General features: G+C 50.0%; 7 protein-coding genes across 7 annotated transcripts; 4 read left to right on the forward strand and 3 right to left on the reverse strand.

Annotated features, from left to right (window-relative positions):
• Positions 1-804: 804 nt before the first annotated feature.
• Positions 805-2,201, reverse strand: PENARI_c002G07383 (adenosine kinase; the record flags this gene model as incomplete). Its single annotated transcript, XM_022627637.1, has 7 exons — positions 805-841; positions 914-1,027; positions 1,085-1,422; positions 1,480-1,821; positions 1,875-2,025; positions 2,080-2,095; positions 2,150-2,201. 7 exons carry the CDS (start codon positions 2,199-2,201, stop codon positions 805-807), a joined length of 1,050 nt encoding a protein of 349 aa, XP_022492698.1.
• A 169-nt stretch (positions 2,202-2,370) lies between these two features.
• Positions 2,371-3,088, forward strand: PENARI_c002G04615 (DUF1770 domain-containing protein; the record flags this gene model as incomplete). Its single annotated transcript, XM_022627453.1, has 3 exons — positions 2,371-2,679; positions 2,770-2,964; positions 3,017-3,088. 3 exons carry the CDS (start codon positions 2,371-2,373, stop codon positions 3,086-3,088), a joined length of 576 nt encoding a protein of 191 aa, XP_022492748.1.
• Positions 3,089-3,626: 538 nt separating this feature from the next.
• PENARI_c002G11206 (uncharacterized protein) lies at positions 3,627-5,759 on the reverse strand (the record flags this gene model as incomplete). Its single annotated transcript, XM_022627904.1, has 4 exons — positions 3,627-4,580; positions 4,631-4,999; positions 5,058-5,462; positions 5,571-5,759. 4 exons carry the CDS (start codon positions 5,757-5,759, stop codon positions 3,627-3,629), a joined length of 1,917 nt encoding a protein of 638 aa, XP_022492971.1.
• A 558-nt stretch (positions 5,760-6,317) lies between these two features.
• On the forward strand, positions 6,318-7,722 carry PENARI_c002G08461 (60S ribosomal uL2 domain-containing protein; the record flags this gene model as incomplete). Its single annotated transcript, XM_022627723.1, has 5 exons — positions 6,318-6,347; positions 6,570-6,656; positions 6,722-6,779; positions 6,937-7,514; positions 7,585-7,722. The coding sequence occupies 5 exons, from the start codon at positions 6,318-6,320 to the stop codon at positions 7,720-7,722; spliced, it is 891 nt and encodes a 296-aa protein (XP_022492937.1).
• Positions 7,723-8,677: 955 nt separating this feature from the next.
• On the reverse strand, positions 8,678-9,529 carry PENARI_c002G06845 (uncharacterized protein; the record flags this gene model as incomplete). Its single annotated transcript, XM_022627594.1, has 3 exons — positions 8,678-8,683; positions 8,788-9,260; positions 9,472-9,529. 3 exons carry the CDS (start codon positions 9,527-9,529, stop codon positions 8,678-8,680), a joined length of 537 nt encoding a protein of 178 aa, XP_022492264.1.
• Positions 9,530-10,200: 671 nt separating this feature from the next.
• On the forward strand, positions 10,201-10,905 carry mpt (putative DNA repair and transcription factor Ada; the record flags this gene model as incomplete). The annotated part of the gene is made up of 1 exon (XM_022627532.1): positions 10,201-10,905. One exon carries the CDS (start codon positions 10,201-10,203, stop codon positions 10,903-10,905), a length of 705 nt encoding a protein of 234 aa, XP_022492409.1.
• Positions 10,906-11,659: 754 nt separating this feature from the next.
• PENARI_c002G12382 (uncharacterized protein) lies at positions 11,660-13,129 on the forward strand (the record flags this gene model as incomplete). Its single annotated transcript, XM_022627987.1, has 4 exons — positions 11,660-11,786; positions 11,840-12,007; positions 12,068-12,461; positions 12,514-13,129. 4 exons carry the CDS (start codon positions 11,660-11,662, stop codon positions 13,127-13,129), a joined length of 1,305 nt encoding a protein of 434 aa, XP_022492625.1.
• Positions 13,130-13,669: the final 540 nt, after the last annotated feature.

Consider the following 13,669-nt stretch of genomic DNA (forward strand, 5'->3'; position numbering starts at 1 on the left):
ACAGACGTGATTGTGCTACAGCTAGCCAGATCACAAGTGGCAGATCCGCGCTATTCACCCCCCTAGTGCCGGAATTTCAACCCCAGTGACCGATGGTCGGATATCCCCGATTATGAAACTTCCCAGGATCCCCCATTTTCGCTCGCATTTTTTTGTCTGGACGAATGTGCGCGTTCAACACGTGGCTTGATGAGGAGATGGATACTGGCTTTTTGCCTTTGGAGACGTTTGTTCCGTTCTGTTTTCTACGTCTTTTTTTCTTTTCTTTTTCATGCGACATGAACTTGATCTTTCCGTCTTGTTAGCCTTGTTTTTTCTTTCGCGGTAGAGGAAATATATGGCACGAGGGTACTGGTCTGGTCCCTGAGACCCCCTTAATGGTGCAGTCGTGCTGTTTAGGTATTCGAATATCAAACTTGCATTCCACGTGCTCCTTTTTGCAGTCAAATTATGTAAAGTATAGACGCTCTGAGTAGCTAGAGAACCATGAGCCCGAACGTGTTTATTGTGGGATTGTTGTTGAGTACAGACACTAAGTGGTTGTATCAAGTGTAGTCACCATAAATGGAGACAAGGTTCTCAAAGAGAAATGTATGGGTTTCATTCGATTGTTAGACGTTACGTTGAAGTCATCAAGTTTAAAGAAAAGAAAAAGAAAAGTTGGGTATATGGGTTGAATCATCCAAAATCGAGCGGCATTTATCCGGTTGTTAGAACTGGATTATTGCACCAAATCTCCCAATAAGCTGGAAGATGTGTTGAAAAGGTTGTAATCTATGCTTTTGGTGTCTATATTTCGACCATTTAGGAGCGAGAGTAGGTCTGCTTGGGGAAGGGGAAGCTGGGAATATGTTAGTCATTGGCCTTTTATCAAGTATAACCGGGCTATAGTAAATGTAGAAGGGAAACTCACGAAGGTCCAAGCTCCTGGATGCTCTTGCTAGCGAGCCACTGGCCCATGTCAACGGAGTCGTCGAGGCTCTTGCCTCCGACGATACCAGCGCAGAAACCACCTGCGAAGGCATCACTGCACGAGAGGTTAGCAAAACTGAGCATAGATATGCTTCAAATCACAATCACTTACCCAGCACCGTTGGTGTCGTTGATAGCGTCCTTGGAGATCTCGTGCACCTTGAACTCCTTGACCTCAATGACACCGGCAGGAGAGCCAATGGCGACGACGGTGGGCTCAGTGCCCTGGGTGACAATGGCAACGCGGGGACGTTGGGTGTTCTGCTTGGGGAGCTGAGCGAGCTTCTTGGCGATCTCAACAATATCCTCGGTGCCCCACTGGTGGCTCTCGGAGTAGGCAAGAGCCTCAGTCTCGTTACAGAAGGTGTAGTCGGTGTAGGGCAGGACGCTGTCGAGCTGCTCCTTGAAGAACTGGGGGATGAAGGGGGCGGAGAGAGACAGCATGAAAGGCTAATAGATCAACGACATTAGAAAAGGTTTCAATGCACCCAAATGCAGTTTACACACCTTGTTCTTAGCAGCGGCTTCCTCGCCAAGAGCGATGATGGCGGGCACACAGACAGTCAGGTGGTAGCCACCGACATAGTAGAACTTGGCCTTCTCAACCAGAGACCAGATCTCGGGCTGCTTCAGGTGCTCGATCTTGTACTCGTTGGCAGCAGCGAGGTGGGTGCACATACTGCGGTTGTGGCCAGTGATGACAACACCGCATTTGCCGGTGGGCTGAGACTCATCAACACGGTACTCAGTGTGGACACCAGCCTCCTCGCAGGTCTTCTTGAGGATGTCACCGAACTTGTCCTTGCCGATGCAGCCGATGTAGACAACGGACTGCTCAGGGAGCATGTACTAGAAACATGTCAATTCAACATTGAGGTATTTCTGGTGGTATAATAGCATACCTGGGCACCACGAGCGGTGTTCTGGGCGGCACCACCAGGGATCAGCTTGGCGTCCCGGGCGAGCAGGTCCTCGTAGATACCCATGTGCTGGTCCTCAGCGAGAATGGCATCGTTCTCCTTCAGCCGGTACTTCTCGAGGAGAGCAGCATCACTAATTATGATATCAGCATGAAATTATCTCGATTTACTCCTGAGTTATCCATACCCACGAGCCTGAATGTCTACAACAAGATGTCAGCATTATCGTCTAAACTTCCGACTGAGAGAGCACATACCGAGGAGAGGGTTCTCCAGACAGAGAAGAGGGTAACCTTGAGCAGCAGCCATTGTGAATAATAGTAAAGAAAGATGGATGAATTGAAGATGAAAAAGGTGAGAGGTGGGAGAGGATATGGAGGGGTTGGCAGAAAAGAGCGGACTGGACTGCAAGGTATCCTAAGATCCACCTACGGCTTCACGTTCCCCGTGAATTGCACTCTGTATAACTCAACTTACAATGGCCGGCCACGCTATGGAGATCCCGGAGATTATCCAATCTGCGAGCATCAATTCGAATCCCGATCCTGCTCATGACATCAACCCAGCCACTGCAGCTTCAGAGAAGCAACCCGTCGATGTTGGCCCAGACTCCGATGTTGACAGTATTGCTTCCGATATCGTTGATCCAAGCCGAGTGATTCGACCACTCCGTCGTCGTCATACTCTTCCTCCTCTTCCGGATCTGCGCTTCGAGCAAAGCTACCTGGCTAGCTTGAAGGATGCCGACACCTGGGGCCGGGTGGCATGGATTACCACCAGGGACCAAGTAAGCTTCACTACCATTAGAGTGATCCCTCACAGCTGTGCGGGATGAAACCTGGTGATAAATAGCTAATACATTGATCTCACTTTTCAGGTCCTCCTCCCTCTAATCCAAGGAACTGTCTGGACTCTCGCCCTTTCAGGCTGGCGCTTCTGGAACCGCAATGCCTCAGTCAGCGGCCACACCCTCGGCAGCCGGATTCGCAGATGGTGGTACGAAGTGAACAACTGGCGTCTACCGCAAATGGGCTCGAGTAGAGACCCACGACTGGTGTCGGATGTTGAAGATGTGAGCAAAGCGTCCCTATTCCCCCAATATTCCCATCTGATCTCGGACAGAGCTAGAGAAACTGACGGACGAGGAGTTTTTGCAGTTCTACACGGCTCAGTTCTCTAACGCGGGTTCTGACTGAGGTTGAGGTTGCTGGGTGCGATCTATTGTTTTGATTCAGGGGTGCGGTGACTGACTCTTCGTATATTGGATTGCTTGCATTTATGGCGTTAGTTAACCTTGGAGGCGTTCTTTTCTCTCGATTCCCATTTGCATTCCGATATCCCTGCTCCGGCTTTTTTTTATTATTTTCTGTTTCTTGCCACTGAGCTCGCGCTAGAAAGATCTAGTGATCTATTACAGCCCGCCATAAACAGATACGACGCTTGTGCATATACGTGAACCTACGGCACACGTGGTTTCCCGTTGTTTGATGTAGTCAAATATTAAACGACTGTCGAGATTGCTGGCGTTTCTAGCCCTTCACTTCAATCCCGTTCTAGCTTTTTTGATATGCGCACATATTCTTAATGCATTGATTGTTTCATAGAACAGTACTCTGACTCTCAGCTACATTTCTATTTAGCAACAGATAGTAGATATACATTATGGAGCTGGAGTCTAGTCTACACATGCGTCTGGGATAGGACAGAGATACATGCAAGTGCAGAGCACATCATTCAAGGCCGACTCCCGCCGTTAGACTCCGTGGGCTGGTTTTCCTTCGGTGCCTCGGGGTGAGCAGTTTGTGGTGCAGCTGGGAACGGAGAGGCAGTGGCTATCGGTCCATGTAGCGTGGCTTCTTTAGGCTTGGAGATAGGCAGCGGAGCGATGACCGGCGCGGGTTGTGTTGGCACTTGGGGTATCGGAACAGAAGGAAGGGAGGATGCAGCCGCCGGTGCGCGGTTCTCACTTAAAAGTGGTGGATGGGGAATTGTCGATGCTTGAGTGAATGGAGCTGCTGCTGTGTCTGTGGCATCCTTCATTTGGACATCTTTTGCAGGGGGCGGTTCGTCGTTCTGTGTCTCGATATTGCCGTTTCTGGGTGCGTCCCCTCTGCCATACCGAAGTTGTACAACCAGACTTTCTGGCTCTTCGCTGACATCAGAGTCCTCCTCGCTTGCTTCTTCCTCTTCGTCTTCGTTGTCGCCTTCGAAATCATGCTCCTCGTCATCTTCAGGGCCTCGCCATTCGTTGCCGCTTTCGTTTGCGCTTGAATGAATGGACGCATCTTCTAGATCCTCGGCGTCATATCCGGAATATCCGTTAGGATTCCTGGAAGTACGATTCCTTTGCGGTCTGCTGACTTCTTCTTCCTCATCGTCTTCCTCGCCATTGGCACCGTCGTTTTGTCCGGCCAGCAGAGTCTCCCCGTAGAGTCCCCCTGCACGAGACCGAATCTGCCGCCCACTTGCCGTAAATCGAGGCCGAGATGACTCCGTGGAAGCTGCAGTAGTTCCCGCACCACGAGTTGAGCGACGGACTGAAGTTTCATCTTCAGAGAACATGTCTTCGTCGTCGAATGTATATTTCAGCTTCTTTCCACGCGTACGACCTTCATACATGGAGAAGCCAGGGTCTGGGCGAGTAAACGCAGCTTTTCTCGCCAGGCGATAGTCGCGGCGTTTCCGTTTCTAGTAACTCTGTAAGCTGAATCCAACCGAATCCCTAGAAAGCAGTTTACCTCTTCAGATGCCTCAAATCGAGGAATGGATGCGCGAATTTTCTCGCTGAGTTTCTTCGAATTGGTGCCTTTCTCTCCCTCGAGTTTCGCAGCGACAGACTCCAGCTCAGGAATATCTCCCGCAATACTCCACCAAGTATTGTGCTTGAGAACCGGGTTACTCTCACGATAAAGCCGGAAGTGTGTGTCCTCTTGCCCTTCAATAAGCCAATAGCGACGTTTCAAGCTATCTCGGCCCCAGGACTGAACAGACAGCGGCTGGTTAAGGTCATCATCGTGGCGCGATTGCTTGTATGATTCTTTAATCTTTGCCTGGACCGCTTCAGACGATGCAAGTGACCAAAGTATCAAGGCCTTCAATAATTGGATCTAAAATCAAACATATCAGAATTGGCAATTGAGAACTGTGGTGGATCTTGGAACGTACGCGTTCCTCGGGAGTCATGGTCGCAAAGCTGCGACCCCCATGAAGGGGGTTCTTGCCTCCCCATGCCTTGGGCCACTGCGACTGGTGTGTATGAATTGCTTCTTCAAGAGGTCGTGTAAAATGCGCACGTCTATTTATTTCAGATATTGTATTAGTACTGGGTTGGGCAATTGGTGGTGGTAAAAGCGCGTCTGCGTGCACTCCGCATGTATCGGGAATCGGGTGGCGACCATACTCAACATCCTTCTTGCGGTTCAGAACCAGTCCAAGCAACGCGCAAAGAAGTCTCTCGATATATTCTCCAGGGGGGGACTCTTGGACTCCAGCCTCAATGTCCTGTGGACCGTAGTGTGGCAACCCTCGGGGGAACACTTCATGGAAACGCGCTCGGAACGTGACGATGAACTAAGATGCGACAACTCAGTAAGCGTGTCCCATAATGGACCGAACGCGTCATAGACAGGTTGCGGATCAAGTAATGAGCATTTTGCATCTCTTAAGAGGTATACTCACTGCAATATCGGGGTTGTCGGCCAAAACGTATTCATGCGGTGGTGATGGCTCCCGTTTCGGCGGAGGTGTTTCCGACTCCTTCTTGAAGTACTTTGCGATACCAACTGGCTCGTCGATAGCCATGGCAGCTTCGTCGTCTGTCGGTGGCGCAGACGATAATGAGGAGACTTCTGAATCTGAGGGGGGCATGGTGGAGGTAATGGGGGACGATGGTGAAGGAGAGGAAGTGAGTTTCGCGCATGCGAGCGTCACGTCTGCACCGATCTTGCCCCCGAAGGGCGATTATTTAATACATTCTCAGCGCGGCTGCTTCTTTTCTATGCGTTTTTTTTACTGAAGCCTGCTATAGGTTTCTATAAATGTCATGATTTACAACAATGGGAAATTTAGATAGCAACGGCGTCATTCCTGTAAATTTGCATAGAATTGAACTTAAGCGGGGTAAAAATGGTATAGAGCTCTGTATCGATATGCTCTTAATGTAGTGAATACGGCAGACAAAGCTTCAGCAACCAGTAGTGATTACTCCATAGCTGGCATGGCTTTAGATATCAGTGCCCGTGTCATCATCAGTACACCGAGATTGATCTCTCCATATGGAGTATACAGCTATGAGAAACGAATATTCATAGCGACTGCACCATATCGAGTTATCATTTCCAGGTCCAAATAGGAGAGTAGAGACAGTGAGAACTTCTCCCCACAGGCATTCGATAGGCTTTGGCCAGGAGTCCGTCGATGATGACAATGGGTCTTGGCGGTCACGTGGAGGGTTATGTAATTGCCCTCCCCAAATCTACAGGGCTTGCTGAAACTGTTCGATTCACACACGAACAAAGCAGTAGAAATTACTTTTACAAATCTATCACATGTTGGACTAGTTCAATCCATTATTTTCAGTACTAGTTATCTGCTCCCACGAGGCAAAGCAGAAGATACAGACTTTGCGTAGTTCCATAAGTCGAGTAAGCGACTCCGCACTAAACCCAATCAGGCTAGATTAGCGACCGCACCCTAAAGCCCACACAAGTCCCCGTGTCCGATGATTTCTCAACTTCTCAACGACAAGCCTATCTTCAATTCGAGGTACGACCGATTTCCCCCTCCCACACGACACTCCTGTCCTTCAATATTAACACAGGATTTATTAGACAGTCGCCATGGGTCGTGTCATCCGCAACCAGAGGAAGGGCCGTGGCTCCATTTTCAGTGAGTGCGACCGAAAACCATCCCAGCACGAAATTTTGAGGCTGCGCACTCGAGCAGCGAGGAGGAGGAACAAACTGGGCTCCCTGGATCACCTGGAAACCACACACAGATTGCGAAGGAGAATGCAGTGCTGATATCGAATTTTTCTTTTTTACAGCGGCCAACACCCGTCTCAACAAGGCCCCTGCCCAGTTCCGTACCCTCGACTACGCTGAGGCTCACGGATACACCCGTGGTGTTGTCAAGGAGATCATCCACGATGCCGGCCGTGGTGCTCCCCTCGCCAAGGTCCAGTTCCGCCACCCCTACAAGTTCAAGATGATCACCGAGACCTTCATCGCCAACGAGGGCATGTACACCGGCCAGTTCATCTACGCTGGTAAGAACGCCGCTCTCACCGTCGGCAACGTTCTTCCTCTCGCCTCCATGCCCGAGGGTACCGTCATCACCAACGTCGAGGAGAAGTCCGGTGACCGTGGTGCGCTCGGCCGTACCTCCGGTAACTACGTTACCGTTATTGGCCACAACCCCGAGGAGGGCAAGACCCGTGTCAAGCTCCCCTCCGGTGCCAAGAAGGTCATCAAGAACACCGCCCGTGGTATGGTTGGTATCGTCGCCGGTGGTGGCCGTACCGACAAGCCTTTGCTCAAGGCTGGTCGTGCCAAGCACAAGTTCGCTGTCAAGCGCAACTCTTGGCCCAAGACTCGTGGTGTTGCCATGAACCCCGTCGATCACGTAAGTTTTCACTACCTACCCATCATTTTGGGTTGAATCTAGGAACACACTCTGACATTTTTTTCTACAGCCTCACGGTGGTGGTAACCACCAGCACATCGGTAAGGCCTCGACCATCTCCCGCTACGCCACCCAGGGTCAAAAGGCCGGTCTCATTGCCGCCCGCAGAACTGGTCTGCTCCGCGGTACCCAGAAGACCAAGGATTAAGCGGTTTATTTCTTGGAGTTTTTCTTGTGACGGGTTGAAAATGGAATTCTGCTATGAGACAAACGTACTTAGGCGACTGCGGATGAGCGTCTCATGCGCCCTTAGCGAATTAAGGTTGTGGTCACCATCTTTCTGTCCAGCATAACCAAAGGGTGAAGAATAGGGGTCCGGGGATGGCCTCTGTGAAGGCAGAACGGAAAATCAAAAAGGCCCTTGGGGCTGTGAAATGATACACCTTTAAACTTTTATTCCGTCCTGCCTGTCACCCTTAGTAAACTGTAGTCTTCCTCGTACAGCGTCTTTGTAGTCTCGACAGCGCTTGAACTGATGTGGCCCCTACATGCTGCCACTTTTCCACCTAGCTTGGGACGAGTCGAAATCAATTGCTCTTGCTTACTAGCATCTGCATTCTGGAGTAACATTACTGTGTATGAAGTACGGATGTTTCCTGGTCCATTTCTCTCGAGTCGTGAATCACCATCTTGCATCACACGAGATATTGCAGTTGATTCCATGGGCAAGTATACATCTACCTTTGCATCTATCTATGTAAAAGGCATCAGTGTCTTCTCCGACAAATACAAATTTCTATGCAAATTATGTATCATGAAATGTAATGTTGCGGCGCTTCGGCACCATGCGACGTTGCAAGTGCTTGAGGTCACCCAGGATATATATTAGTCTACAAACTGTATGTGCGACTGGGTAGTTAACGTTCAAAAGGATATCAGGGAGAAAAGGAACCTGAAAATTGTTACTGATATAATGTCTATCTGAATGTAGCCTATTATCGTTCCGTGCTTTTCTGTTGTTTATAGAAATGCCGGGATTAGGGCTACCACCATCTTTTCTGGCCCCGACTCTTCAACACCGCCTGTCCATGGAGTAACTATTAAACATACCCGATTCCTGATAATAAGTCTCATAGTGCGCAATAATCTCCAAGAGCTTGCATCTATGACTTCCCGCCAAGTTACTTGATCGGTCGACAGGTCGTACAGTTCCCAATTTTCCCGCTCCGCGAGGGGGAGGAAGATACAATGCCTTCCGGTGATCCACACGAACTGCAGCAATACCAAATTGCTCCCAGCCAATGATATCGGTCATTGGATCGTACAGGTTAACCTGGTTCTCATTAGATGACTCCAAGAGGTTTCCCCACGATTTGCCTTTGAACGGGGTGACAGTCTCGGCCTCGAAATTGTTTCCCAGGGTGTTCAGTCCAGGCAAGTCAAGTACCTCTGGCAGGATATCCATAACCGTGAAGGTATTGGCGATAGATCCTGGCTGCAAGTCTGTCCCAGTCGGATATCTGACGACGCAAGGGCACCGGATACCGACTTCGGTCGTATACGACTTAGCTCCTCGGTTCGGCGCCGTCGCTGCAGTGGCCCACTGACGTCCATACCAAACGACCGAATTATGATTGCCCAAGTCCTCGAGGGAGTTAGCATACCATTTCCCGGACGTGACTGCGAAGTATCCATTGTCCTGCATGATTTCTGGCAGAGCAGCAACCCTAAGGTTCAGATTCGTATCTAGGACTATGTTTGAAAATCTCTGGGAAACGGTTCGTGCGCTCAGCCATGCCACCCAATCCGGCAATATGGGCGTCTGTTCCAGACAGCAACATTGCCCTCGTTGGTGAACGTGATGCCTCTGTATGGAAATCTGTTATTCGGATACCCTCTTGAGCTATCCTGCCCAGGTTTGGTGTGTCAGTCTTGGATCAATAGGCGGAGAGATCACTGAAGCCTAAATCATCAGCGACGATGACAAGGGAATTCGGCTTCTTTTCTGTCGTCATGTTTGAATTAAAAGGTACCCGATAGTAGCCAAAACAGGATTGATAAAGGTAAACGACACTACGGCTGTCGGTGACCGAGACCCGATATCTTCTAGGATATGAACATGTAAAAAGTAACGAAGACCAACTTCATTATGGTACCTTACGTCCGGGCTTGAATTCTATACAAAACCCGAACATTGACGGATTCGCATTAAACGGTTAAGCGATGCTAGTCTGCTCAGTCTCGCTGTTTCTTGTTCAGAGAGCCATGTCCCTATGTATCTGGAAATTGCCCGGAAATCCGAGCAAGCCCTCGAAGCTAGATTATCCCGGCATCTGAAAGATAATGCGAGAGAGGAGGCAGCCGAGACCAGAGCAATGATAGGGAGGATTTGAAACTCTGCACTGTTTACTACTTCTGGGTAGCCATGCTCTTCAAAATAGAAATCCGACTTGGGTTTAGGATCTAAAAATGAGAATCCTTTTCTTGCTTTTCACCAGTCTATTGTCCTTTAATGGCTAAGACGTGAAACGTTTATTTTTGTAGCCATCGGCGGTAACACTCGGAACTCTGATTGGTCAATTTGACAACAATCATAATTCCTGACGTTCCGCCCGTTGAAACCATTGCACATATTCTATTCCACCATGGCCACCAGATCCCATGTAAAAGGAGATACCTGTCACAAATGTCAGACTCATCCAAGCCCCAGAGAATCCCCCGACTAAGCGCCAACCATGCTGTCACCAACTCCGAACGGTGGCAAGCCATCACCAACCGCGACGTCACAGCCAACTCCTTCGTCTATGCCGTGATAACCACCAAAATCTACTGCCGCCCCTCCTGCCCTGCCCGACTCGCCCGCCGAGCGAACGTTGAATTCTACGATACCCCTTCCCTTGCTGAGAAGGCTGGGTTCCGCGCCTGCAAGCGCTGCCGGCCGCATTCAGGACAGACCGCCACCCAAAGCAACCCCCAAGCCGCAGTAGTCGAGAAAGCATGCGAGACCCTCCGGCACAACCTGGCCTCAGGGCTGAAACCACGGCTAAGAGATCTGGCCGCGCAGGCGGGGCTGACGCCTAGTCATTTCCATCGTGTGTTCAAGAAACTGGTGGGCGTTACGCCCGGTCAGTATATTGGTAGCCTGGGGCAGAGTGGTTCGTCCTCGGATGCGTGGACGCCGGATAGATTGTCTGAGTCTGAAACGCGCTCTGACTTTGACACTGGCGGGTTTGCTCTAGATCTCAATGGAGAGACGGAGTCGACGGCTAGGCTTGGTTCTCCGTTCATCATGGACGGTGCTTGGAATGAATTTGATGCTTTATTTGAGCAGGAACAATGGGTGCCTGATTCGTTATCTATTGACCCTCGAATAATTTTGGCGCCTGAGTGATCGAATTATGAGAATATGAGACATGCCTGATGCCTGAAGCTTAGAACTGTACAGTATATCAGTGTACGAGTACGGATACCCCACTGATAGGCGAGGCCTCGCCACTGAAACAAGGTTGAAACCCAGCAGGCGCCCTGTGCACTAGTGAAGATGTACGTGGAAGTATGGAGTAATGTAACAATCCAATATGATCAACTGGTTTGGAGACGGAAAACAGTAAAAGTCCATTGGCGGGTCAGACCCTGTGGCAAGTGAAATCTACAGTAGACAAGGATAATTATAGTACAGTTGTTCTTAGACAATTTCCTTGTCTTCCAATTGGGATTTGGTTTCTCCACCGGCCCCACCAACGCGTGTCACCTTTTTGAAGTGAATTAGTGAACCCCCCTTGTCTCGGGAAATCAGATGTTCTATATTCTTAATTTCCAGTAATATACAGGCGTTAGGCAGTAGAATAGCAGTGTGAATGAGACCATTCGGCTAGAAATCAACAATTAAAGCAGAATAAATGAATGGACTTATAGGAAAGACCCTTCTCCACTGATTGACAAGATCGTCCACTGCATGCATACAAATGCATTGGGGATTCCAGAAACTTTGTGGTCGAGATCCCAATCCTTAATTAATATTTCCTTCCCAACCTCCCCTCCCTTTCTTCCCAGCCCCTGTCTTTCACTTTACCGCTTGGCTTTATTGCCTTCTTTTGTTTTACTCTGATTTCGTTCATTTTTCCTTTTATCCCCCAAATACCAACATGCACGTGAACAAGAGAATCGGCCGCTTCAAGCAATGGGCTGGAGAGCGGATGGGTGGAGAGGCCAAGACATGCCAGTCAGATAATTTCAAGGCCATGGAAACGGAGATGGGCGTGCGACATGAAGGTAGGCACAGACGACCACGCGAGGGATCATCCATGCTGATTGCTTTCTTCCAGGCGTTGATCGCATTCACAAGTCCATGACCGCCTATGTCAAGGCCATCTCGAAGCGCAATGAGGGGGACGACAAGGAGAAGACCCTCCCGATTGCCCACCTAGGCAGCAGCATGGTTTCCCATGGCGAGGACTTTGACGCGAACTCCGAATACGGGCAGAGCCTGATCAGTAAGTTGCGATCCTGGTGGGGAAATGAGAGGAAGATCGCGTGGCTGACTGCCTGATTAGTGTTTGGACGGACGGAGGAGCGCATTGCGCGCATCCAAGAGGCATACATCGCGCAGGCGACTTCGAGCTGGCTCGAGTCCTTGGAACGATCCCTTACTCAGATGAAAGATTATCAGCAGGCTCGCAAGAAGCTCGATAGCCGACGACTGGCATACGATACGTCTCTCGCCAAGATGGAGAAAGCCAAGAAAGAGGACTTCCGTGTGGAGGAAGAGCTCCGCTCCCAGAAAGTGAAATACGAAGAGGCTAGCGACGATGTGTTGCGGCGCATGCAGGACGTGAAAGAGGCCGAAGTCGACAATGTCATGGATATGGGGACCTTCTTGGACGCTCAACTTGAGTATCACGAACGGTCTCGGGAGGCGCTCCTCCAGTTGAAGCAGGAATGGGTTGGGTAGGCATTGTCCCTCTCTCATGGTTTTACGCGTGATACTAATATTTTGCAGATCGAACCAGACACAAACTCCAGTCCGCCGTCCGACGCGTGCTCGTTCCAACACTGCCCACTCATATCAGGAACGATATGAGCCTTTGCAGGAAGAGCTGGTGAATGCCACGGAGGCCCGACCTCCCATCAGATCAAGCAAGACCATTGCGGCGCATTACGCCGATTCGCCTCCACGAGAGACCTACACTGCCTCACGACCTGTTCTGAACAGGGTCCCCACGTTCGAAGGCCCGACTCAACTCCGACAAGAGCAATCACCAGCTGCATCCCAGTGGGTCCAGCAGCGTACTGCCAGCGAGAATTCAGTCGGATATGGCCGCAGAAGCAGCACTCAGGTTGGCAATGGTCGCATCTCTGCCGATCCCTACGCGGACTCCGAAGAGGTCAGCTCTTATGGCCGGTCCAGCCCCGAGCGCATGTTCGGTGGTGGCAGATCCATCTCGCCCGCAACATCTCACGGGAGCGTGGTATCTCGGCGTCCCAGCGCGACCAACGTGGGTACTCTGGGATTATCCAAAAAAGCACCTCCTCCACCTCCGCCCTCTCGAGCGAAGAAGCCCCCACCACCTCCCCCACCTATGAAGCGCTCTCTCCTGGCTTCAACAAATGCCTAGGGTGCTCTGCGATATGCGCCTGTCCTTTGAAACTTGATCTTGGTCTTGAGCGTGGGGTTTAGGAGTTAGAGCGATTACGTTTGATGGCGGTGCTTATTATTACCATTTCATAGCTTATCCTTCGAGTCGTGCTGGGATTATGACTGCTTTCCTGATTGATTTTCATTGTTGTGGTCTTGCGTTGATTGATTCCTATGGAGGATCCCTGCTTGAATCTGTGAGGATTATAAACACAGTAACATGTGTCTCCTAGCGAACAGGGTATATTCAGTCAATCCATGGAAATAGTAGACTTGACTTCAAATGCATTGATCATCTTTGTATTGTTCCATTATCTCAGTGGACCCAGTTGCCTACAGTAGTTGCCTTTCGTTTCACAGTCAGGTGGACAGGTAGACAGCTAATACATGTAACCAGCCAAGTAGACAATATGATAAACAAATCAATAGAGACACAAATGAATAGAATGAATAGACAATAACTTATTGTTGACTGTGATCGGTACCAGAACTGCAGCCCCAGGCAACAACTCAGCACAGC

This window comes from Penicillium arizonense, assembly GCF_001773325.1.
Source record: "Penicillium arizonense strain CBS 141311 chromosome Unknown PENARI_contig002, whole genome shotgun sequence".
NCBI classification, from domain to species: Eukaryota; Fungi; Ascomycota; class Eurotiomycetes; order Eurotiales; family Aspergillaceae; genus Penicillium; species Penicillium arizonense.